General features: G+C 46.5%; 1 protein-coding gene across 1 annotated transcript; it reads right to left on the bottom strand.

Moving 5' to 3' along the window:
- Positions 1–7,711: 7,711 nt before the first annotated feature.
- Positions 7,712–19,141, bottom strand: LOC139384471 (photoreceptor-specific nuclear receptor-like). The gene is made up of 8 exons (XM_071129254.1): positions 18,380–19,141; positions 17,093–17,267; positions 15,174–15,277; positions 14,705–14,980; positions 14,061–14,239; positions 12,841–13,084; positions 12,433–12,538; positions 7,712–8,166 (listed from the first exon to the last, which is right to left on the bottom strand). The coding sequence occupies exons 1-8, from the start codon at positions 18,465–18,467 to the stop codon at positions 8,034–8,036; spliced, it is 1,305 nt and encodes a 434-aa protein (XP_070985355.1). The 5' UTR covers positions 18,468–19,141; the 3' UTR covers positions 7,712–8,033.
- Positions 19,142–25,647: the final 6,506 nt, after the last annotated feature.

Here is a 25,647-nt window from a genome sequence, read left to right as displayed (position 1 = left end):
TGTGGTGGTGATGTGGTGGTGATGTGGTGGGGATGTGGTGGTGATGTGGTGCTTGGTGATGTGGTGGTGATGTGGTGCTTGGTGACGGTGGTGGTGATGTGGTGGTGATGTGGTGATGTGGTGGTGATGTGGTGGTGATGTGGTGGTGATGTGGTGGTGATGTGGTGCTTGGTGGTGATGTGGTGGTGATGTGGCGCTTGGTGATGTGGTGGTGATGTGGTGCTTGGTGGTGATGTGGTGGTGATGTAGTGGTGATGTGGTGGTGATGTGGTGGTGGTGGTGGTGATGTGGTGGTGAAGTGTTGGTGATGTGGTGGTGATGTGGTGGTGATGTGTCGCTTGGTGATGTGGTGGTGATGTGGTGGTGATGTGGTGGTGATGTGGTGGTGATGTGGTGGTGATGTGTTGCTTGGTGATGTGGTGGTGATGTGGAAGTGATGTGTTGGAGATGTGGTGGTGATGTGGTGGTGATGTGGTGGTGATGTGGTGGTGATGTGATGTGGTGGTGATGTGGTGGTGATGTGGTGGTGATGTGGTGATGTGGTGATGTGGTGCTTGGTGATGGTGGTGATGTGGTGCTTGGTGACGGTGGTGCTTGGTGATGTGGTGCTTGGTGATGTGGTGGTGATGTGGTGGTGATGTGGTGGTGATGTGGTGCTTGGTGATGTGGTGGTGATGTGGTGCTTGGTGATGTGGTGGTGATGTGGTGGTGATGTGGTGGTGACGGTGGTGGTGATGTGGTGGTGATGTGGTGGTGATGTGGTGCTTGGTGATGTGGTGCTTGGTGATGTGGTGGTGATGTGGTGATGTGGTGGTGATGTGGTGCTTGGTGATGTGGTGGTGATGTGGTGGTGATATGGTGGTGATGTGGTGATGATGTGGTGGTGATGTGGTGCTTGGTGATGTGGTGCTTGGTGATGTGGTGGTGATGTGGTGATGTGGTGGTGATGTGGTTGTGATGTGGTGGTGATGTGGTGATGTGGTGCTTGGTGATGTGGTGCTTGGTGATGTGGTGCTTGGTGATGTGGTGCTTTGTGATGTGGTGGTGATGTGGTGGTGATGTGGTGGTGATATGGTGGTGATGTGTTGCTTGGTGATGTGGTGGTGATGTGGTGGTGATGTGGTGGTGATGTGGTGCTTGGTGATGTGGTGATGTGGTGATGTGGTGATGTGGTGCTTGGTGACGGTGGTGATGTGGTGATGTGGTGCTTGGTGACGGTGGTGATGTGGTGATGTGGTGCTTGGTGACGGTGGTGATGTGGTGATGTGGTAGTGATGTGGTGGTGATGTGGTGCTTGGTGATGTGGTGATGTTGTGCTTGGTGACGGTGGTGATGTGGTGTTGATGTGGTGCTTGGTGATGGTGGTGGTGATGTGGTGGTGACGGTGGTGGTGATGTGGTGGTGACCGTGGTGGTGATGTGGTGGTGATGTGGTGCTTGGTGATGTGGTGATGTGGTGACGTGGTGCTTAGTGACGGTGGTGATGTGGTGGTGATGTGGTGGGGATGTGGTGGTGATGTGGTGCTTGGTGATGTGGTGGTGATGTGGTGGTGATGTGGTGCTTGGTGACGGTGGTGGTGATGTGGTGGTGATGTGGTGGTGATGTGGTGGTGATGTGGTTATGTGGTGGGGATGTAGTGGTGATGTGGTGGTGATGTGATGTGGTGATGTGGTGGTGATGTGGTGGGGATGTGGTGGTGATGTGGTGCTTGGTGATGTGGTGGTGATGTGGTGCTTGGTGACGGTGGTGGTGATGTGGTGGTGATGTGGTGGTGATGTGGTGGTGATGTGGTGGTGATGTGGTGCTTGGTGGTGATGTGGTGGTGATGTGGTGGTGATGTGGTGGTGATGTGGTGTGGTGGTGATGTGGTGGTGATGTGGCGGTGATGTAGTGGTGATGTGGTGGTGATGTGGCGCTTGGTGATGTGGTGGTGATGTGTTGCTTGGTGATGTGGTGGTGATGTGGTGGTGATGTGGTGGTGATGTGTTGCTTGGTGATGTGGTGGTGATGTTGTGCTTGGTGATGTGGTGGTGATGTGGTGGTGTTGTGGTGGTGATGTGTTGCTTGGTGATGTGGTGGTGATGTGGTGGTGATGTGGTGGTGATGTGGTGGTGGTGGTGATGTGGTGGTGATGTGTTGCTTGGTGATGTGGTGGTGATGTGGTGGTGGTGATGTGATGTGGTGGTGATGTGGTGGTGATGTGGTGGTGTTGTTGTGGTGATGTGGTGGTGTTGTGGTGGTGATGTGGTGGTGTTGTGGTGGTGTTGTGGTGCTTGGTGGTGATGTCGTGGTGATGTGGTGATGATGTGGTGGTAATGTGGTGGTGATGTGTTGGTGATGTGGTGGTGATGTGGTGGTGATGTGGTGGTGTTGTGGTGGTGATGTGGTGCTTGGTGGTGATGTGGTGGTGATGTGGTGATGATGTGGTGGTAATGTGGTGGTGATGTGTTGGTGATGTGGTGGTGATGTGGTGCTTGGTGATGTGGTGGTGATGTGCTGCTTGGTGACGGTGGTGATGTGGTGATGTGGTGATGTGGTGATGTGGTGATGTGCTGCTTGGTGATGTGGTGATGTGGTGATGTGGTGGTGATGTGCTGCTTGGTGACGGTGGTGATGTGGTGATGTGGTGCTTGGTGACGGTCGTGCTTGGTGATGTGGTGGTGATGTGGTGGTGATGTGGTGCTTGGTGATGTGGTGGTGATGTGGTGGTGATGTGGTGCTTGGTGATGTGGTGGTGATGTGGTGCTTGGTGATGTGGTGGTGATGTGGTGGTGATGTGGTGGTGACGGTGGTGTGATGTGGTGGTGACGGTTGTGGTAATGTGGTGGTGATGTGGTGATGATGTGGTGCTTGGTGATGTGGTGCTTGGTGATGTGGTGGTGATGTGGTGATGTGGTGGTGATGTGGTGGTGATGTGTTGCTTGGTGGTGTGGTGGTGATGTGGTGGTGATGTGGTGGTGATGTGTTGCTTGGTGATGTGGTGGTGATGTGGTGGTGTTGTGGTGGTGATGTGTTGCTTGGTGATGCGGTGGTGATGTGGTGGTGATGTGGTGGTGATGTGGTGGTGATGTGGTGGTGGTGGTGATGTGGTGGTGATGTGTTGGTGATGTGGTGGTGATGTGTTGCTTGGTGATGTGGTGGTGATGTGGTGGTGATGTGGTGGTGGTGATGTGATGTGGTGGTGATGTGGTGGTGATGTGGTGGTGTTGTTGTGGTGATGTGGTGGTGTTGTGGTGGTGATGTGGTGGTGTTGTGGTGGTGTTGTGGTGCTTGGTGGTGATGTCGTGGTGATGTGGTGATGATGTGGTGGTAATGTGGTGGTAATGTGTTGGTGATGTGGTGGTGATGTGGTGGTGATGTGGTGGTGATGTGGTGGTGTTGTGGTGGTGATGTGGTGCTTGGTGGTGATGTGGTGGTGATGTGGTGATGATGTGGTGGTAATGTGGTGGTGATGTGTTGGTGATGTGGTGGTGATGTGGTGGTGATGTGGTGGTGATGTGGTGCTTGGTGACGGTGGTGATGTGGTGATGTGGTGCTTGGTGACGGTGGTGCTTGGTGATGTGGTGCTTGGTGATGTGGTGCTTGGTGATGTGGTGGTGATGTGGTGGTGATGTGGTGGTGATGTGGTGATGTGGTGGTGATGTGGTTGTGATGTGGTGGTGATGTGGTGATGTGGTGGTGATGTGGTGGTGATGTGGTGCTTGGTGATGTGGTGCTTGGTGATGTGGTGGTGATGTGGTGGTGATGTGGTGGTGATGTGGTGGTGATATGGTGGTGATGTGGTGCTTGGTGATATGGTGGTGATGTGTTGGTGATGTGGTGCTTGGTGATGTGGTGATGTGGTGATGTGGTGCTTGGTGACGGTGGTGATGTGGTGATGTGGTGCTTGGTGACAGTGGTGCTTGGTGACAGTGGTGCTTGGTGATGTGGTGGTGATGTGGTGGTGATGTGGTGCTTGGTTATGTGGTGGTGATGTATTGGTGATGTGGTGGTGATGTGGTGGTGATGTGGTGGTGATGTGGTGGTGATGTGGTGCTTGGTTATGTGGTGGTGATGTATTGGTGATGTGGTGGTAATGTGGTGGTGATGTATTGGTGATGTGGTGGTGATGTGGTGGTGATGTGATGGTGATGTGGTGCTTGGTGGTGATGTGGTGGTGATGTGGTGGTGATGTGGTGGTGATGTTGTGCTTGGTGATGTGGTGCTTGGTGATGTGCTGCTTGGTGATGTGATGGTGATGTGGTGGTGATGTGGTGCTTGGTGATGTGGTGGTGATGTGGTGGTGATATGGTGGTGATGTGGTGGTGATGTATTGGTGATGTGGTGGTGATGGGGTATTGATGTGGTGGTGATGTGATGTGGTGGTGATGTGGTGGTGATGTGATGTGGTGGTGATGTGGTGCTTGGTGATGTGGTGCTTGGTGATGTGGTGGTGATGTGGTGGTGATTTGGTGGTGATGTGGTGTGGTGGTGATGTGGTGGTGATGTGGTGGTGATGTGGTGGTGATGTGGTTGTGATGTGATGTGGTGCTTGGTGATGTGGTGGTGATGTGGTGGTGATGTGGTGGTGATGTGGTGGTGATATGGTGGTGATGTGATGTGGTGCTTGGTGATGTGGTGCTTGGTGATGTGGTGGTTATGTGGTGGTGATGTGGTGGTGATGTGGTGCTCTGTGATGCGTTGCTTGGTGATGCGTTGCTTGGTGATGCGGTGCTTGGTGATGTGTTGCTTGGTGATGCGGTGCTTGGTGATACGTTGCTTAGTGATGCGTTGCTTGGTGATGCGTTGCTTGGTGATGCGGTGCTCGGTGATGCGTTGCTTGGTGATGCATTGCTTGGTGATGCATTGCTTGGTGATGCATTGCTTGGTGATGCGTTGCTTGGTAATGCTAGTTTGCTAATAACAATCCAGAAAGTAAGTTTACACTGTCATACAGTGGGGAACTGTAGTCTGAGAAATGGCTTGGACATATTCACCCTACTGTCATACAGTGGGGAACTGTAGTCTGAGAAATTGCTGGGACATATTCACCCTACTGTCATACAGTGGTTGCCATGACATGTGGATACTGATGAAGTCCAGTCTACTGTCCAAGTAGTGTTGACGGCCAGACTGGGAGGACCTCTAGTGGTAGGAAAGAGTAACTGGTGTTGTTGTTAGTAGTGGACAGAAGGTGGCGCTGTTCATTTGATTTATACTTTGTCTTTGCTCACTATTGAAGTTGCCACTGTGTCAATGCTCTGATGGGAAGCTTGTTTTCTCTTCCTCTGAGCTGGTGTATGATAGCTTGGTGTAAACCTGGTTTCTACTCATCCTCTTCAGTTAATAGATAGCTTGGTGTAAACCTGGTTTCTACTGATCCTCTTCAGTTAATAGATAGCTTGGTGTAAACCTGGTTTCTACTCATCCTCTTCAGTTAATAGATCGCTTGGTGTAAACCTGGTTTCTACTCATCCTCTTCAGTTAATTGATTACTTGGTGTAAACCTGGTTTCTACTCATCCTCTTCAGTTAATTGATAGCTTGGTGTAAACCTGTTCTCTAATCCTCTTCAGTTAATAGATAGCTTGGTGTAAACCTGGTTTCTACTCATCCTCTTCAGTTAATAGATAGCTTGGTGTAAACCTGGTCTCTACTCATCCTCTTCAGTTAATAGATAGCTTGGTGTAAACCTGGTCTCTACTCATCCTCTTCAGTTAATAGATAGCTTGGTGTAAACCTGGTCTCTACTCATCCACTTCAGTTAATAGATAGATTGGTGTAAACCTGTTCTCTACTCATCCTCTTCAGTTAATAGATAGCTTGGTGTAAACCTGGTCTCTACTCATCCTCTTCAGATAATAGATAGCTTGGTGTAAACCTGGTCTCTACTCATCCAATTCAGTTAATAGATAGCTTGGTGTAAACCTGGTCTCTACTCATCCTCTTCAGTTAATAGATAGCTTGGTGTAAACCTGGTCTCTACTCATCCTCTTCAGTTAATTGATAGCTTGGTGTAAACCTGGTCTCTACTCATCCTCTTCAGTTAATAGATAGCTTGGTGTAAACCTGGTTTCTACTCATCCTCTTCAGTTAATAGATAGCTTGGTGTAAACCTGGTCTCTACTCATCCTCTTCAGTTAATAGATAGCTTGGTATAAACCTGGCCTCTACTCATCCTCTTCAGTTAATAGATAGCTTGGTGTAAACCTGGTCTCTACTCATCCTCTTCAGTTAATAGATAGCTTGGTGTAAACCTGGTTTCTACTAATCCTCTTCAGTTAATAGATAGCTTGGTGTAAACCTGGTTTCTACTCATCCTCTTCAGTTAATTGATAGCTTGGTGTAAACCTGGTTTCTACTCATCCTCTTCAGTTAATAGATAGCTTGGTGTAAACCTGGTCTCTACTCATCCTCTTCAGTTAATAGATAGCTTGGTGTAAACCTGGTCTCTACTCATCCTCTTCAGTTAATAGATAGCTTGGTGTAAACCTGGTCTCTACTCATCCTCTTCAGTTAATAGATAGCTTGGTGTAAACCTGGTCTCTACTCATCCTCTTCAGTTAATAGATTGCTTGGTGTAAACCTGGTTTCTACTCATCCTCTTCAGTTAATAGATAGCTTGGTGTAAACCTGGTCTCTACTCATCCTCTTCAGTTAATAGATAGCTTGGTGTAAACCTGGTCTCTACTCATCCTCTTCAGTTAATAGATAGCTTGGTGTAAACCTGGTCTCTACTCATCCTCTTCAGTTAATAGATAGCTTGGTGTAAACCTGGTCTCTACTCATCCTCTTCAGTTAATAGATAGCTTGGTGTAAACCTGGTTTCTACTAATCCTCTTCAGTTAATAGATAGCTTGGTGTAAACCTGGTTTCTACTCATCCTCTTCAGTTAATAGATAGCTTGGTGTAAACCTGGTCTCTACTCATCCTCTTCAGTTAATAGATAGCTTGGTGTAAACCTGGTCTCTACTCATCCTCTTCAGTTAATAGATAGCTTGGTGTAAACCTGGTTTCTACTAATCCTCTTCAGTTAATAGATAGCTTGGTGTAAACCTGGTTTCTACTCATCCTCTTCAGTTAATAGATAGCTTGGTGTAAACCTGGTCTCTACTCATCCTCTTCAGTTAATAGATAGCTTGGTGTAAACCTGGTCTCTACTCATCCTCTTCAGTTAATAGATAGCTTGGTGTAAACCTGGTTTCTACTAATCCTCTTCAGTTAATAGATAGCTTGGTGTAAACCTGGTTTCTACTCATCCTCTTCAGTTAATAGATAGCTTGGTGTAAACCTGGTCTCTACTCATCCTCTTCAGTTAATTGATAGCTTGGTGTAAACCTGGTCTCTACTCATCCTCTTCAGTTAATAGATAGCTTGGTGTAAACCTGGTCTCTACTCATCCTCTTCAGTTAATAGATAGCTTGGTGTAAACCTGGTTTCTACTCATCCTCTTCAGTTAATAGATAGCTTGGTGTAAACCTGGTCTCTACTCATCCTCTTCAGTTAATTGATAGCTTGGTGTAAACCTGGTCTCTACTCATCCTCTTCAGTTAATAGATAGCTTGGTGTAAACCTGGTCTCTACTCATCCTCTTCAGTTAATTAATAGAAGACAAAATACAAGTTTCAATTTATCAAGGCATGAAATCATAAATACAGCACACATATTTACGACAGAAGAAATGTACAGTGTCTAAGACGAAACAGATTTTATGTAAATATATCACATTACATCGTGAAAAATATAGACCATGGACGACTAGACTGAAATGTAACTGAAGAAATGAGACACAAACATTCTGCCCACAGTAAAGGACATTTTGAGTCTGGGGTCCAACACACAGCAAAGCCCATTATAACACATTATCAAGCTCAAAAAGCAGGTCTATTTACTCTCTTACAGCAATGACATATTTACATGGTTTTCTTTACACACAGCAATAAGATATTTACAACATCCTGTTACACACATCAGTTTGTTAGCTTTCGGGCATGTTCACTTGCGGTGTGTCTCAGTGCAGTATAACTGAGCGTCCATTTTGTTTTTTTCCGTGTATTAGTTCTTGAACATGTCACACAGAAGTTTCTCCATGGGGGTGTTGCCGATGGTCCTGTGGAAGAAGAGGAGCTCGATCCGCTCAGAGCTGACGAAACGCAGAGAGGGCAACAGCAGGAGGAGCTTCCCAAATCTACACAGAGAGAGACAGAGAGGGTGGTGAGTTATACACTACACAGAGAGAGACAGAGAGGATGGTGAGTTATACACTACACAGAGAGAGACAGAGAGGGTGGTGAGTTATACACTACACAGAGAGAGACAGAGAGGGTGGTGAGTTATACACTACACAGAGAGAGACAGAGAGGATGGTGAGTTATACACTACACAGAGAGAGACAGAGAGGATGGTGAGTTATACACTACACAGAGAGAGACAGAGAGGATGGTGAGTTATACACTACACAGAGAGAGACAGAGAGGATGGTGAGTTATACACTACACAGAGAGACAGAGAGGATGGTGAGTTATACACTACACAGAGAGACAGAGAGGATGGTGAGTTATACACTACACAGAGAGAGACAGAGAGGATGGTGAGTTATACACTACACAGAGAGAGACAGAGAGGATGGTGAGTTATACACTACACAGAGAGAGACAGAGAGGATGGTGAGTTATACACTACACAGAGAGACAGAGAGGATGGTGAGTTATACACTACACAGAGAGACAGAGAGGATGGTGAGTTATACACTACACAGAGAGAGACAGAGAGGATGGTGAGTTATACACTACACAGAGAGAGACAGAGAGGGTGGTGAGTTATACACTACACAGAGAGAGACAGAGAGGGTGGTGAGTTATACACTACACACAGAGAGAGACAGAGAGGGTGGTGAGTTATACACTACACAGAGAGAGACAGAGAGGGTGGTGAGTTATACACTACACAGAGAGAGACAGAGAGGATGGTGAGTTATACACTACACAGAGAGACAGAGAGGATGGTGAGTTATACACTACACAGAGAGACAGAGAGGATGGTGAGTTATACACTACACAGAGAGACAGAGAGGATGGTGAGTTATACACTACACAGAGAGAGACAGAGAGGATGGTGAGTTATACACTACACAGAGAGAGACAGAGAGGATGGTGAGTTATACACTACACAGAGAGAGACAGAGAGGGTGGTGAGTTATACACTACACAGAGAGAGACAGAGAGGGTGGTGAGTTATACACTACACAGAGAGACAGAGAGGATGGTGAGTTATACACTACACAGAGAGAGACAGAGAGGATGGTGAGTTATACACTACACAGAGAGAGACAGAGAGGATGGTGAGTTATACACTACACAGAGAGACAGAGAGGATGGTGAGTTATACACTACACAGAGAGACAGAGAGGTTGGTGAGATATACACAACACAGAGAGACAGAGAGGATGGTGAGTTATACACTACACAGAGAGACAGAGAGGATGGTGAGTTATACACTACACAGAGAGACAGAGAGGATGGTGAGTTATACACTACACAGAGAGACAGAGAGGGTGGTGAGTTATACACTACACAGAGAGACAGAGAGGATGGTGAGTTATACACTACACAGAGAGACAGAGAGGGTGGTGAGTTATACACTACACAGAGAGACAGAGAGGATGGTGAGTTATACACTACACAGAGAGACAGAGAGGATGGTGAGTTATACACTACACAGAGAGACAGAGAGGATGGTGAGTTATACACTACACAGAGAGAGACAGAGAGGATGGTGAGTTATACACTACACAGAGAGAGACAGAGAGGGTGGTGAGTTATACACTACACAGAGAGACAGAGAGGATGGTGAGTTATACACTACACAGAGAGACAGAGAGGGTGGTGAGTTATACACTACACAGAGAGACAGAGAGGATGGTGAGTTATACACTACACAGAGAGACAGAGAGGATGGTGAGTTATACACTACACAGAGAGACAGAGAGGATGGTGAGTTATACACTACACAGAGAGACAGAGAGGATGGTGAGTTATACACTACACAGAGAGACAGAGAGGATGGTGAGTTATACACTACACAGAGAGACAGAGAGGGTGGTGAGTTATACACTACACAGAGAGACAGAGAGGATGGTGAGTTATACACTACACAGAGAGACAGAGAGGGTGGTGAGTTATACACTACACAGAGAGACAGAGAGGATGGTGAGTTATACACTACACAGAGAGACAGAGAGGGTGGTGAGTTATACACTACACAGAGAGACAGAGAGGATGGTGAGTTATACACTACACAGAGAGACAGAGAGGATGGTGAGTTATACACTACACAGAGAGACAGAGAGGATGGTGAGTTATACACTACACAGAGAGAGACAGAGAGGATGGTGAGTTATACACTACACAGAGAGAGACAGAGAGGGTGGTGAGTTATACACTACACAGAGAGACAGAGAGGATGGTGAGTTATACACTACACAGAGAGACAGAGAGGGTGGTGAGTTATACACTACACAGAGAGACAGAGAGGATGGTGAGTTATACACTACACAGAGAGACAGAGAGGATGGTGAGTTATACACTACACAGAGAGACAGAGAGGATGGTGAGTTATACACTACACAGAGAGACAGAGAGGGTGGTGAGTTATACACTACAAAGAGAGACAGAGAGGGTGGTGAGTTATACACTACACAGAGAGACAGAGAGGATGGTGAGTTATACACTACACAGAGAGACAGAGAGGATGGTGAGTTATACACTACACAGAGAGACAGAGAGGATGGTGAGTTATACACTACACAGAGAGACAGAGAGGATGGTGAGTTATACACTACACAGAGAGACAGAGAGGGTGGTGAGTTATACACTACACAGAGAGACAGAGAGGATGGTGAGTTATACACTACACAGAGAGACAGAGAGGGTGGTGAGTTATACACTACACAGAGAGACAGAGAGGATGGTGAGTTATACACTACACAGAGAGACAGAGAGGATGGTGAGTTATACACTACACAGAGAGACAGAGAGGATGGTGAGTTATACACTACACAGAGAGACAGAGAGGATGGTGAGTTATACACTACACAGAGAGACAGAGAGGATGGTGAGTTATACACTACACAGAGAGACAGAGAGGGTGGTGAGTTATACACTACACAGAGAGACAGAGAGGATGGTGAGTTATACACTACACAGAGAGACAGAGAGGGTGGTGAGTTATACACTACACAGAGAGACAGAGAGGATGGTGAGTTATACACTACACAGAGAGACAGAGAGGATGGTGAGTTATACACTACACAGAGAGACAGAGAGGATGGTGAGTTATACACTACACAGAGAGACAGAGAGGATGGTGAGTTATACACTACACAGAGAGACAGAGAGGATGGTGAGTTATACACTACACAGAGAGAGACAGAGAGGGTGGTGAGTTATACACTACACAGAGAGACAGAGAGGGTGGTGAGTTATACACTACACAGAGAGAGACAGAGAGGATGGTGAGTTATACACTACACAGAGAGAGACAGAGAGGATGGTGAGTTATACACTACACAGAGAGAGACAGAGAGGATGGTGAGTTATACACTACACAGAGAGACAGAGAGGATGGTGAGTTATACACTACACAGAGAGAGACAGAGAGGGTGGTGAGTTATACACTACACAGAGAGAGATTCCATCAAAGTCCTGAAGTGTCTAAAAACAGACAAATAAAAACGGATTCCAATTCTGTTAGCAGCTATCAACATATTATCAAGAGCAAGTCATTTACAGATCCATAACAGTGAAATTTGATTTCACCGGCCTTTTTAACATCCTCTCGTTCTTCAGGTTAGTAGCTAGATATACATATAGTGGAATCCATAAAGGTCAGGAAGGTCAGGGAGGTCAGGGAGGCTGTGTAGGGAGGTTGTGTAGGGAGGCTGTGTAGGGAGGTTGTGTAGGGAGGCTGTGTAGGGAGATCAGGGAGGTTGTGCAGGGAGATCAGGGAGGTTGTGCAGGGAGATCAGGGAGGTTGTGTAGGGAGATCAGGGAGGTTGTGCAGGGAGATCAGGGAGGTTGTGCAGGGAGATCAGGGAGGTTGTGCAGGGAGATCAGGGAGGTTGTGCAGGGAGATCAGGGAGGTTGTGCAGGGAGATCAGGGAGGTTGTGCAGGGAGATCAGGGAGGTTGTGCAGGGAGATCAGGGAGGTTGTGTAGGCAGATCAGGGAGGTTGTGTAGGGAGATCAGGGAGGTTGTACAGGGAGATCAGGGAGGTTGTACAGGGAGATCAGGGAGGTTGTGCAGGGAGATCAGGGAGGTTGTGCAGGGAGATCAGGGAGGTTGTGCAAGGAGATCAGGGAGGTTGTGCAGGGAGATCAGGGAGGTTGTGCAGGGAGATCAGGGAGGTTGTGCAGGGAGATCAGGGAAGTTGTACAGGGAGGTCGTAGTAGTCCTACCTGGCAGGCTGACTGGAGTAATGTGATCTGATGTGTTGTCCCAACATCACCTGGGACTGATCCTGTAGGTTCTCGACCTGCTCCGGGTCCTTCAGACCTCGGGTTTCTATGACAACAAAGAGAAGAAGAAGGAAAGATCAGTCAAACAGGCCTAGTCTCACGTCTTATCCACGTGTCCAGACGGAATCTGGGGAAGTAGAATTTACAACCCCAGAAACAGAAAGCCCTAATGCAGATCAAACGGAAAGATGTGTCTCATGACATTCAGCTCTGGTCACAAAAACATCACCACAGATTACATCTGGCCATTCTTATTGCAAAGAAATGACACCATAGCAACAAAAATCACAAACCAACATCCTCCTCCCCCTGAGCCCCCCCCCCCCCCCCCCCCCCCCAGGCACCCACCTGGTTTGAAGAGGACGATGGCCTTGAGGCAGGCAAACTCAGTGGGGTCTACGACCAGGGCTTTGAACCTACTGAAGACCTCCTGGAGCAGACGCAGGTCCACGCTGGTGTAGGATGTCTTACTCTGCATGGTTGGGGGGGACAGGTCGGGGAGGGACAGCAGAGGACAGCTGTCCAGGGGGAGAGACCACTGGATGGCACACAGCAAGAAGAGTTCAGACCATGCCTCCTCCAGCAGGATTACCTGGAGGGGAACAAGGAAGTCAGATCAGTGGGGGTCGCTCAAGGTTAGAGGTCAAGGGTGACAGGTCATAAACATGACATCACAAACTATGCAGAAAAATGTTTTTGAAGCAGTTCAACTGTCTCTAAACAGATGGAAGTTGTATCAAACTATTCTTTGCACTGTAAAAAAAAATGTTTGGCTTGTTTACCCGTTTGATGAACGAAAGCGTTCATATTGACTAACTATTAGTTACCAAACAATGTTGTGATATATTTAATCTTCGGGATCGGTGTCCATTCTATGGGACGGTTGAGCTAACGAAGGCTAATGTGATTAGCATGAGGTTGTAAGTAACAAGAACATTTCCCAGAACATAGACATATCTGATATTTGCAGAAAGCTTAAATTCTTGTTAATCTAACTGCACTGTCCAATTTACAGTAGCTATTACAGTGAAAGAATACCATGCTATTGTTTGAGGAGAGTGCACGGTTATGAACATGAAACGTTATTAATAAACAAATTAGGCACATTTTGGGCAGTCTTGATACAAAAGTTTGAACATAAATGCAATGGTTAATTGGATCAGTCTAAAACATTGCACATACACTGCTGCCATCTAGTGACCAACATCTGAATTGCACCTGGGCTGGAATAATACATTATGGCCTTTCTCTTGCATTAGAAAGATGATGGTAAAAAAAAGATAAAATACAAAAGAACATTTGTTTTTTTCTTTGTATTATCTTTTACCAGATGTAATGTGTTATATTCTCCTACATTCCTTTAACATTTCCATAAACTTCAAAGTGTTTCCTTTCAATTGGTACCAAGAATATGCATATCCTTGCTTCAGGGCCTGAGCTACAGGCAGTTAGATTTGGGTTTGTCATTTTAGGCAAAAATTTAAGGTAAAAAAAGAGTCTAATCCTTAAGAGGTATTAATAAGCAGTTTATACTGTAAGTAAACCCTATCATAGTATCCCGTCTATACCTGGTCTCTGAATGGGAGATTGGAGAACACTGGCAGGTTCTTGGCCCATTTAACAGACATGAAGAGGAGCCGGGCTGACGTCTCGTACACATTCTCTGTACTGGAAGGGTACAGGGACATGTGGTAGTCTGAGGACTCCCTCTCTGGCTCGTTACTGGTCACATCTATGTTCTCATCAACTGTGGAAGAAGTGGAATTATTTCAATACAACAGATAAAAACCTGGAGATTGTGTCAACTGTAGAGAGAGAAATTATAAATACTCCAGAAGGAAAGATTAAGAAGTGGAGAAAGAGAGAAAGAAATAAAGAAAGAGAGAGAGAAATAAAGAGAGAGAGAGAAAGAGAGATAGAGAGAGAGAATAAAGAGAGAGAGAGAGAAAGAGAGATAGAGAGAGAGAAAGAGAGAGAGAGAAAATAAAGAGAGCGAGAAATAGAGAGAGAGAGACAGAGAGAGAGAGAGAGAGAAAGGGAGAGAGAGAGAAAGAGAGAGAGAAATAAAGAGAGAGAGAGGGAGAAAGAGAGAGAGACAGAGAAAGGGAGAGAGAGAGAGAGAAAGAGAGAGAGAGAAAGAGAGAGAAATAAAGAAAGAGAGAGAGAGAAACAGAGGAAAACCAACGAACAGCCATAACAAAGCCCTCCTCACCATCCTCAGGCTCCAGTTTAGCGCAGGTCTCAGCGGTCATGAGGCTGACCATGAAGCGGTGGTTGTTCTGTGGGCTGGGGGGTGCACAGCGCTGCGGTGGGGCAGACGACGAGCTGATTGAGGTGGAGGTGATGTGAGGTCGGGTGATCACTGAACAGGAAGAAGAAGAGGAAGTGGGATCCCGTGTGGTGGACAGATGCTCCTTGTCTGTGTCCACGTCGATGGAGTCCAGACGCACCTGAGACGTGCTGCGGGGCTGACGCTCGTTCTGGACAGCTGGGGGAGGGAATTAAGACACAGCTCAGACTCCTGACACATCTTCACACTTGGCTGTCCAAAGAGACAGACTACCTCAACAAACATATCCCAACTCTAACTTGAATTATACAAACTTTCACATTTATTCATACTGAGAAAAAAAAACAGATTATTATCTTTGACATGAAATAAATACATTTCACTGACTCACCATCTTTGTTCATGCCCGCCTGGAGGCACTTCTTCAGCCGACAGGCTTGGCACTGGTTACGATGGGCCTTATCCACTGGGCACATGCCCGTACCAGCCTGACACCTGTTGGGATGAGGAACACATCTTTTACAGTGACAAAATAAACTATTCTAGAGATTTAAACATCAACTAAGAAGTCTGGTTCAAAAGTTAAATATATTAAACTCACAAAAAGTTAAGTGGTGATAACACAGGTAGTCTATCTGTCCGTGGGTAGTTTGACACCGGGCCAGAGTGTCTCTCTCTCTCTCACAGGTAGTCTATCTGTCCGTGGGTAGTTTGACACCGGGCCAGAGTGTCTCTCTCTCTCTCTCACAGGTAGTCTATCTGTCCGTGGGTAGTTTGACACCGGGCCAGAGTGTCTCTCTCTCTCTCACAGGTAGTCTATCTGTCCGTGGGTAGTTTGACACCGGGCCAGAGTCTCTCTCTCTCTCTCTCACAGGTAGTCTATCTGTCCGTGGGTAGTTTGACACCGGGCCAGAGTGTCTCTCTCTCTCTCACAGGTAGTCTATCTGTCCGTGGGTAGTTTGACACCGGGCCAGAGTGTCTCTCTCTCTCTCACAGGTAGTCTATCTGTCCGTGGGTAGTTTGACACCGGGCCAGAGTGTCTCTCTCTCTCACAGGTAGTCTATCTGTCCGTGGGTAGTTTGACACCGGGCCAGAGTGTCTCTCTCTCTCTCACAGGTAGTCTATCTGTCCGTGGGTAGTTTGACACCGGGCCAGAGTGTCTCTCTCACAGGTAGTCTATCTGTCTGTGGGTAGTTTGACACCGGGCCAGAGTGTCTCTCTCACAGGTAGTCTATCTGTCCGTGGGTAGTTTGACACCGGGCCAGAGTGTCTCTCTCTCTCTCACAGGTAGTCTATCTGTCCGTGGGTAGTTTGACACCGGACCAGAGTGTCTCTCTCACAGGTAGTCTATCTGTCCGTGGGTAGTTTGACACCGGGCCAGAGTGTCTCTCTCACAGGTAGTCTATCTGTCCGTGGGTAGTTTGACACCGGGCCAGAGTGTCTCTCTCACAGGTAGTCTATCTGTCAGTGGGTAGTTTGACACCGGGCCAGAGTGTCTCTCTCACAGGTAGTCTATCTATCAGTGGGTAGTTTGACTATACACTAGAGTGTCTCTCTCTCTCTCTCTAACAGGTAGCCTGTCCGTGGGTAGTTTGACTATACACCAGAGTGTCTCTCTCTCTCTCTAACAGGTAGCCTATCTATCAGTGGGTAGTTTGACTAGACACCAGAGTGTCTGTTCTCTCCTCTCTCCTCTCTCTCTCTCTAACAGGTAGTCTATCTATTAGTGGGTAGTTTGACTATACACCAGAGTGTCTCTCTCTCTCTCTAACAGGTAGTCTATCTATCAGTGGGTAGTTTGACTATACACCGGGCCAGAGTGTCTCTCTCTCTCTCTCTAGCAGGTAGTCTATATATCAGTGGGTAGTTTGACTATACACCGGGCCAGAGTGTCTCTCTCTCTCTCTCTAACAGGTAGTCTATCAGTAGGTAGTTTGACTATACACCAGAGTGTCTCTCTCTCTCTCTCTCTAACAGGTAGTCTATCAGTGGGTAGTTTGACTATACACCGGGCCAGAGTGTCTCTCTCTCTCTCTCTAACAGGTAGTCTATCAGTGGGTAGTTTGACTATACACCAGAGTGTCTCTCTCTCTCTCTCTCTAACAGGTAGTCTATCAGTGGGTAGTTTGACTATACACCGGGCCAGAGTGTCTCTCTCTCTCTCTCTCTCTCTAACAGACAGTCTATCAGTGGGTAGTTTGACTATACACCGGGCCAGAGTGTCTCTCTCTCTCTCTCTCTCTCTAACAGACAGTCTATCAGTGGGTAGTTTGACACCGGGCCAGAGTGTCTGTTGTCACTCCAACTCACCTGTATATGAGTCTCCGTCGGACGCTGCGTTTGAAGAATCCACTGCAGCCGTTGCAGGCGTAGATGCCGTAGTGTTTTCCACTGCTGGTGTCCCCACAGACCTTACAGAGCAGGGCTGGACTCAGGGCTTTACCCGGGGCTGGACTCAGGGCTTTACCCGGGGCTGGACTCTTTGCTGGGGGAGAGAGAGAGAGACAGAGGTGGGGGGGTTAGAGACTCTGTTAGAGGAATGCTTGTTGGCTGCTGTATGGTGGGGGACAGAGAGACAGAGAGGTGGCGGAGTTAGAGACTGTTAGATGCATGCTTTGTTGGCTGCTGTATGCTCGGGGACAACAGAGAGAGAGAGAGAGAGAGAGAGAGGTGGGGTAGTTAGAGACTCTGTTAGAGGAATGCTTGTTGACAGCTGGCTCGTGTTGCATTAAAGATCCAACTATCAAATTATTTAAAATTCAAATTAAGCAGCATTACTTTTTTCTCTCCAACATAAATAAAAAAAAAAAATCTAAGATCTGGTTATTATTCCCCCCAAAAAATATTTCCTACTAATTGAAAATTAGTATTTGTATCAATTAAATAAAATACATTTCAATAAATTCCATTTGAAATGTCAGATCTGATAGAAAGAGAACATTTGACGTGTTTAAGTTTTTGAAATGTGGAGCCACAAACTAAGTGCTGTTATCAGTCACAACTCCATCAGGCTCACCATGCTGCCAGCATGCTGGACAGCAACCTGCTGTTTCTAATGGGAGAGAGGGCTGTACTGAGGGCTGTACTGAGGGCTGTACTGAGGTCCTGTACTGAGGTCCTGTACTGAGGGCTGTACTGAGGGCTGTACTGAGGGCTGTACTGAGGTCCTGTACTGAGGGCTGTACTGAGGGCTGTACTGAGGTCCTGTACTGAGGTCCTGTACTGAGGTCCTGTACTGAGGTCCTGTACTGAGGTCCTGTACTGAGGTCTGTACTGAGGTCCTGTACTGAGGTCCTGTACTGAGGTCCTGTACTGAGGGCTGTACTGAGGGCTGTACTGAGGTCCTGTACCTGTTCTGCTAGTAAAGAAGCAAACCGCACCACACATGGTAAATGCTGATCCCAAGTTCTTCATTACTGAACACAATCAATAATATACAACGTGGTTTCTGAAGTCTGAACTTCACTGATTTAGTCGCAAGAATAAAGCAACTCTGGAGCAGCATTTACCCCGCGCAGGGTCTCATTTCCTGTATTCCCTGAGCTTTTGGCCCGAGCACCAGTTTTTAAGAAAGGTCCATATCAGCGAAACGTTTACCTCCTCTGCTGTCACAGTCGGTGCCACTGCTCCCTGAAGAGTCACTCGGAGACGAGGAAGGATGGATGTTAGACAGGTGTTCCTCCATCACGGTTTCTCAATATGTCCTAACGATGTCCTGTGGACCGGTCACTTTTTCCACCCCTCCACACACACCTCTATTAGAGGGTTACTGTAAACGGCTTTAAAAGTTCTGATATAGTGTCCCAATGCAACGGCTAGTCTAGCTGCTGTGTGACGGTTCTTCCTTCAGCAGTAAGGAGGTCACACCAACGGCTAGTCTAGCTGCTGTGTGACGGTTCTTCCTTCAGCAGTGAGGAGGTCACACCAACGGCTAGTCTAGCTGCTGTGTGACGGTTCTTCCTTCAGCCGTGAAGAGGTCACAGCAACGGCCTCCCCTGACGTCTGGGACCTTGGCGATCAGCGATGATGCGGGAAAAGTTTGTCAAGGTGTCACTGCCAATCTATTGGAGAAGTGTGCTGATGGATGGGTAGCTGTAACTGGCTCCTCGTGTCCGCAGTCAGGCTGGCAGACGGCTGGTCAGTTCCTCTTCAGTCCAGATCAACTCCCCTTATGATCACTGGATGTCCCGTCCGATTGTCTCTCCTTCCTCTGTCCCTTGGTGTTGGGGAGATACGATGATCTCTCTCTCTCTCAGGTCCTGGATAGTCTCTTGGTCTCTGTAACAGTGGTGTGGATCTGCTGAACAATGGAAGTTAGTGAACACTGTGGGGCTCCCTCTTGTCCCGGAGCTGTGTGTGTGTCTGTGGGTCCTGACTGGTGTCTGCTCCTCTAAAGGGGACCCGGTGGTGGGGGCAGGATTAGTCCACAGCGCTGTGTAAGCACATGCTGCTTATTACTCATCCTCTTAATCTTTACTGTTATGTTCATCCACTGGTCTGATCAATCAGTCACATTTCCAGGACTTGGAACAATGTGGAACAAGGTGGCCGGAGGGGGCAGGGGGGGGGGGGGGTCTTTATCATGTTGGTAAGAAGAAATATTGATGGAAATATTAGACGAGAAGTATAGAGAAAGTCAGAGGGTCTCTCTCTTTCTCTCTCTCTCTCTCTCTCTTTCTCTCTCTCTCTTTTTCTCTCTCGCTTTCTCTCTTTCTCTCTTTCTCTCAATTCACTTGAAAGGGCTTTATTGTCACGAGAAACATATGTTTACATTGTCAAATCAAGTGAAATAGATAATAAACAAAAGTTAAAATAAACTATCAACAATGAACAGTAAAATATTACACTCTGAAATGTTCCGGAAGACATTTCAAATGTCATATTATTTATATATACAGTGTTGTAAATATGTGCAAAAGGGAAAATAAATCAATATAAATATAGGTTGTATTTACAACGGTGTTTGTTCTTCACTGGTTGACCTTCTTGTGGTATTGTGGCATTTCACCCAGTAGATATGGGACTTTATCAAAATTGGGTTTGTTTTCTAATTCTTTGTGGGTCTGTGTAATCTGAGGGAAATATGTCTCTCTGATATGGTCATTGGGCAGGAGGTTAGGAAGTGCAGCTCAGTTTCCACCTCATTTTGTGGGCAGTGAGCACATAGCCTGTCTTCTCTTGAGAGCCATGTCTGCCTACGGCAACCTTTCTCAATAGCAAGGCTATGCTCACTGAGTCTGTACATAGTCAAAGCTTTCCTTAATTTTGGGTCAGTCACAGTGGTCAGGTATTCTGCCGCTGTGTACTCTCTGTGTAGGGCCAAATAGCATTCTAGTTTGCGCTGTTTTTTTGTTAATTCTTTCCAATGTGTCAAGTAATTATCTTTTTGTTTTCTCATGATTTGGTCTAATTGTGTTGCTGTTCTGGGGATCTGTTTGTATTTGTGAATAGAGCCCCAGGACCAGCTTGCTTAGGGGACTCTTCTCCAGGTTCATCTCTCTGTAGGTGATGGCTTTGTTATGGAAGGTTTGGGAATCGCTTCCTTTTAGGTGGTTGTAGAATTTAACGGATCTTTTCTGGATTTTGATGCTTAGCAGGTATCGGCCTAATTCTCACTCTGGCTTTCTCTGTAACTCTCTCTCTGACCCTCTCTCTCTGTCTCTCTGTCTCTCTCTCACTCTCTCTCTCTCTCTCTCGCTCTGTATCTCTCTCTCTCTGCCCCCCTCTGTCTCTCTCTCTCTCTCTCTCTCTCTCTCTCTCTCTCTCTCACTCTCTCTGTCCATCTCTCTCTCTCTGTCCCCCTCTCTCTCTCTGTCCGTCTCTCTCTCTCTCCGTCCCCCTCTCTCTCTCTGTCTGTCTCTCTCACTCGTCTGTCTATGAGGGTATCCGTCAGTCAACAGCCCTCTACGATGTCTGAACCTTTTTAAAGGGATGATTACATGGACTGGGGAAGCACATTATTATGTTTGCTGGACCCATCAATTTGTATTGCCCTCCTCTCTCTCTATATCCCCCCTGCCTCTGTATGGAATCCAGCTCAATTTCCCCCTGTATATTTGATCTATGTGATTGCTCTCCATTCAGTGTTTGCCAAGGTATCCAGCTGACCCATTATATCCCATTAAGACTCTCTTTTGACAGACTGGAGAGATTGGAGATCGCCCTGGTCCAAAAACGGTCTGGGGGGGTTGCAGAGGAGGACAATTGAATTTTAAATGGCTAAATTATGTTTTGGGTTGGACTAATGTTGTCTGTCTATCAGTCAGTTAGTTGTGGGAGAGAAAAGGGGGCCATATGCATTATTCAGTGGTAACCATGGTGAGGATGGCCATATAGGATCATTACCCCGTCATTATAACATAACCATACCTGGTATACTGTCCCAGTATCATAACCATACCTGGTCTACTGTCCCAGTATCATAACCATACCTGGTATACTGTTCCAGTATCATAACCACACCTGGTATACTGTCCCAGTATCATAACCACACCCGGTCTACTGTCCCAGTATCATAACCACACCTGGTCTACTGTCCCAGTATCATAACCATACCTGGTCTACTGTCCCAGTATCATAACCATACCTGGTCTACTGTCCCAGTATCATAACCATACCTGGTATACTGTCCCAGTATCATAACCACACCTAGTATACTGTCCAAGTATCATAACCACACCTGGTCTACTGTCCCAGTATCATAACCATACCTGGTCTACTGTCCCAGTATCATAACCACACCTAGTATACTGTCCCAGTATCATAACCACACCTGGTCTACTGTCCCAGTATCATAACCATACCTGGTCTACTGTCCCAGTATCATAACCACACCTGGTATACTGTCCCAGTATCATAACCACACCTGGTCTACTGTCCCAGTATCATAACCATACCTGGTATACTGTCCCAGTATCATAACCACACCTGGTATAGGTCTACTGTCCCAGTATCATAACCACACCTGGTCTACTGTCCCAGTATCATAACCACACCTGGTCTACTGTCCCAGTATCATAACCACACCTGGTCTACTGTCCCAGTATCATAACCATACCTGGTCTACTGTCCCAGTATCATAACCATACCTGGTCTACTGTCCCAGCATCATAACCACACCTGGTCTACTGTCCCAGTATCATAACCACACCTAGTATACTGTCCCAGTATCATAACCACACCTGGTCTACTGTCCCAGTATCATAACCATACCTGGTCTACTGTCCCAGTATCATAACCACACCTGGTCGACTGTCCCAGTATCATAACCATACCTGGTCTACTGTCCCAGTATCATAACCACACCTGGTATAGGTCTACTGTCCCAGTATCATAACCACACCTTGTCTACTGTCCCAGTATCATAACCACACCTGGTATAGGTCTACTGTCCCAGTATCATAACCACACCTGGTCTACTGTCTCAGTATCATAACCATACCTGGTCTACTGTCCCAGTATCATAACCATACCTGGTATACTGTCCCAGTATCATAACCACACCTGGTCTACTGTCCCAGTATCATAACCACACCTGGTATACTGTCCCAGTATCATAACCACACCTGGTATACTCCTGGTATACTGTCCCAGTATCATAACCACACCTGGTATACTGTCCCAGTATCATAACCATACCTGGTCTACTGTCCCAGTATTATAACCACACCTGGTATAGGTCTACTGTCCCAGTATCAAAACCATACCTGGTATACTGTTCCAGTATCATAACCATACCTGGTCTACTGTCCCAGTATCATAACCACACCTGGTCTACTGTCCCAGTATCATAGCCATACCTGGTCTACTGTCCCAGTATCATAACCATACCTGGTATAGGTCTACTGTCCCAGCATCATAACCATACCTGGTCTACTGTCCCAGTATCAAAACCACACCTGGTCTACTCTCCCAGTATCATAACCACACCTGGTATACTGTCCCAGTATCATAACCACACATTGTATACTGTCCCAGTATCATAACCATACCTGGTCTACTGTCCCAGTATCATAACCACACCTGGTATACTGTCCCAGTATCATAACCACACCTGGTATACTGTCCCAGTATCATAACCATACCTGGTATAGGTCTACTGTCCCAGTATCATAACCACACCTGGTCTACTCTCCCAGTATCATAACCATACCTGGTCTACTGTCCCAGTATCATAACCATACCTGGTATACTGTCCCAGTATCATAACCACACCTGGTATACTGTCCCAGTATCATAACCATACCTGGTCTACTCTCCCAGTATCATAACCATACATGGTATACTGTCCCAGTATCATAACCACACCTGGTATAGGTCTACTGTCCCAGTATCATAACCATACCTGGTCCACTGTCACAGTATCATAACCATACCTGGTCTACTGTCCCAGTATCATAACCACACCTGGTATACTATCCCAGTATCATAACCACACCTGGTCTACTCTCCCAGTATCATAACCATACCTGGTCTACTGTCCCAGTATCATAACCATACCTGGTCTACTGTCCCAGTATCATAACCACACCTGGTATACTGTCTCAGTATCATAACCATACCTGGTCTACTCTCCCAGTATCATAACCATACCTGGTATACTGTCCCAGTATCATAACCACACCTGGTATACTGTCCCAGTATCATAACCATACCTGGTATACTGTCCCAGTATCATAACCACACCTGGTGTACTGTCCCAGTATCATAACCATATCTGGTATACTGTCCCAGTATCATAACCACACCTGGTATAGGTCTACTGTCCCAGTATCATAACCACACCTGGTATACTGTCCCAGTATCATAACCATACCTGGTCTACTGTCCCAGTATCATAACCACACCTGGTATACTGTCCCAGTATCATAACCATATCTGGTATACTGTCCATGTATCATAACCATACCTGGTATAGGTCCACTGTCCCAGTATCATAACCATACCTGGAATAGGTCTACTGTCCCAGTATCATAACCATACCTGGTATACTGTCCCAATATCATAACCACACCTGGTCTACTGTCCCAGTATCATAACCATACCTGGTATACTGTCCCAGTATCATAACCACACCTGGTATACTGTCCCAGTATCATAACCACACCTGGTCTACTCTCCCAGTATCATAACCACAGCTGGTATACTGTCCCAGTATCATAACCACACCTGGTATACTGTCCCAGTATCATAACCACACCTGGTATAGGTCTACTGTCCCAGTATCATAACCATACTTGGTCTACTGTCCCAGTATCATAACCATACCTGGTCTACTGTCCCAGTATCATAACCACACCTGGTATACTGTCCCAGTATCATAACCATACCTGGTCTACTCTCCCAGTATCATAACCATACATGGTATACTGTCCCAGTATCATAACCATACATGGTATAGGTCTACTGTCCCAGTATCATAACCATACCTGGTCTACTGTCCCAGTATCATAACCATACCTGGTCTACTGTCCCAGTATCATAACCACACCTGGTATACTGTCCCAGTATCATAACCACACCTGGTCTACTCTCCCAGTATCATAACCATACCTGGTCTACTGTCCCAGTATCATAACCATACCTGGTATACTGTCCCAGTATCATAACCACACCTGGTATACTGTCCCAGTATCATAACCATACCTGGTCTACTCTCCCAGTATCATAACCATACCTGGTTTACTGTCCCAGTATCATAACCACACCTGGTATACTGTCCCAGTATCATAACCACACCTGGTATACTGTCCCAGTATCATAACCATACCTGGTATACTGTCCCAGTATCATAACCACACCTGGTATACTGTCCCAGTATCATAACCATACCTGGTCCACTGTCCCAGTATCATAACCACACCTGGTATACTGTCCCAGTATCATAACCATACCTTGTATAGGTCTACTGTCCCAGTATCATAACCATACCTGGTCTACTGTCCCAGTATCATAAACATACCTGGTATACTGTCCTAGTATCATAACCACACCTGGTGTACTGTCCCAGTATCATAACCATACCTGGTATAATGTCCCAGTATCATAACCACACCTGGTATAGGTCTACTGTCCCAGTATCATAACCATACCTGGTCTACTGTCCCAGTATCATAACCATACCTGGTATACTGTCCCAGTATCATAACCACACCTGATGTACTGTCCCAGTATCATAACCACACCTGGTCTACTGTCCCAGTATCATAACCATACCTGGTATACTGTCCCAGTATCATAACCACACCTGGTATACTGTCCCAGTATCATAACCATACCTGGTCTACTCTGCCAGTATCATAACCATACATGGTATACTGTCCCAGTATCATAACCATACATGGTATAGGTCTACTGTCCCAGTATCATAACCATACCTGGTCTACTGTCCCAGTATCATAACCATACCTGGTCTACTGTCCCAGTATCATAACCACACCTGGTATACTGTCCCAGTATCATAACCACACCTGGTCTACTCTCCCAGTATCATAACCATACCTGGTCTACTGTCCCAGTATCATAACAATACCTGGTATACTGTCCCAGTATCATAACCACACCTGGTATACTGTCCCAGTATCATAATCATACCTGGTCTACTCTCCCAGTATCATAACCATACCTGGTTTACTGTCCCAGTATCATAACCACACCTGGTATACTGTCCCAGTATCATAACCACACCTGGTATACTGTCCCAGTATCATAACCATACCTGGTATACTGTCCCAGTATCATAACCATACCTGGTCCACTGTCCCAGTATCATAACCACACCTGGTATACTGTCCCAGTATCATAACCATACCTTGTATAGGTCTACTGTCCCAGTATCATAACCATACCTGGTCTACTGTCCCAGT

Source organism: Oncorhynchus clarkii, chromosome 26 (genome assembly GCF_045791955.1).
Source record: "Oncorhynchus clarkii lewisi isolate Uvic-CL-2024 chromosome 26, UVic_Ocla_1.0, whole genome shotgun sequence".
In the NCBI taxonomy this organism is placed as follows: domain Eukaryota; kingdom Metazoa; phylum Chordata; class Actinopteri; order Salmoniformes; family Salmonidae; genus Oncorhynchus; species Oncorhynchus clarkii.
The sequence above is the reverse complement of the archived record's forward strand: the minus strand, read 5'-3'. Positions and strand labels throughout refer to the sequence as shown.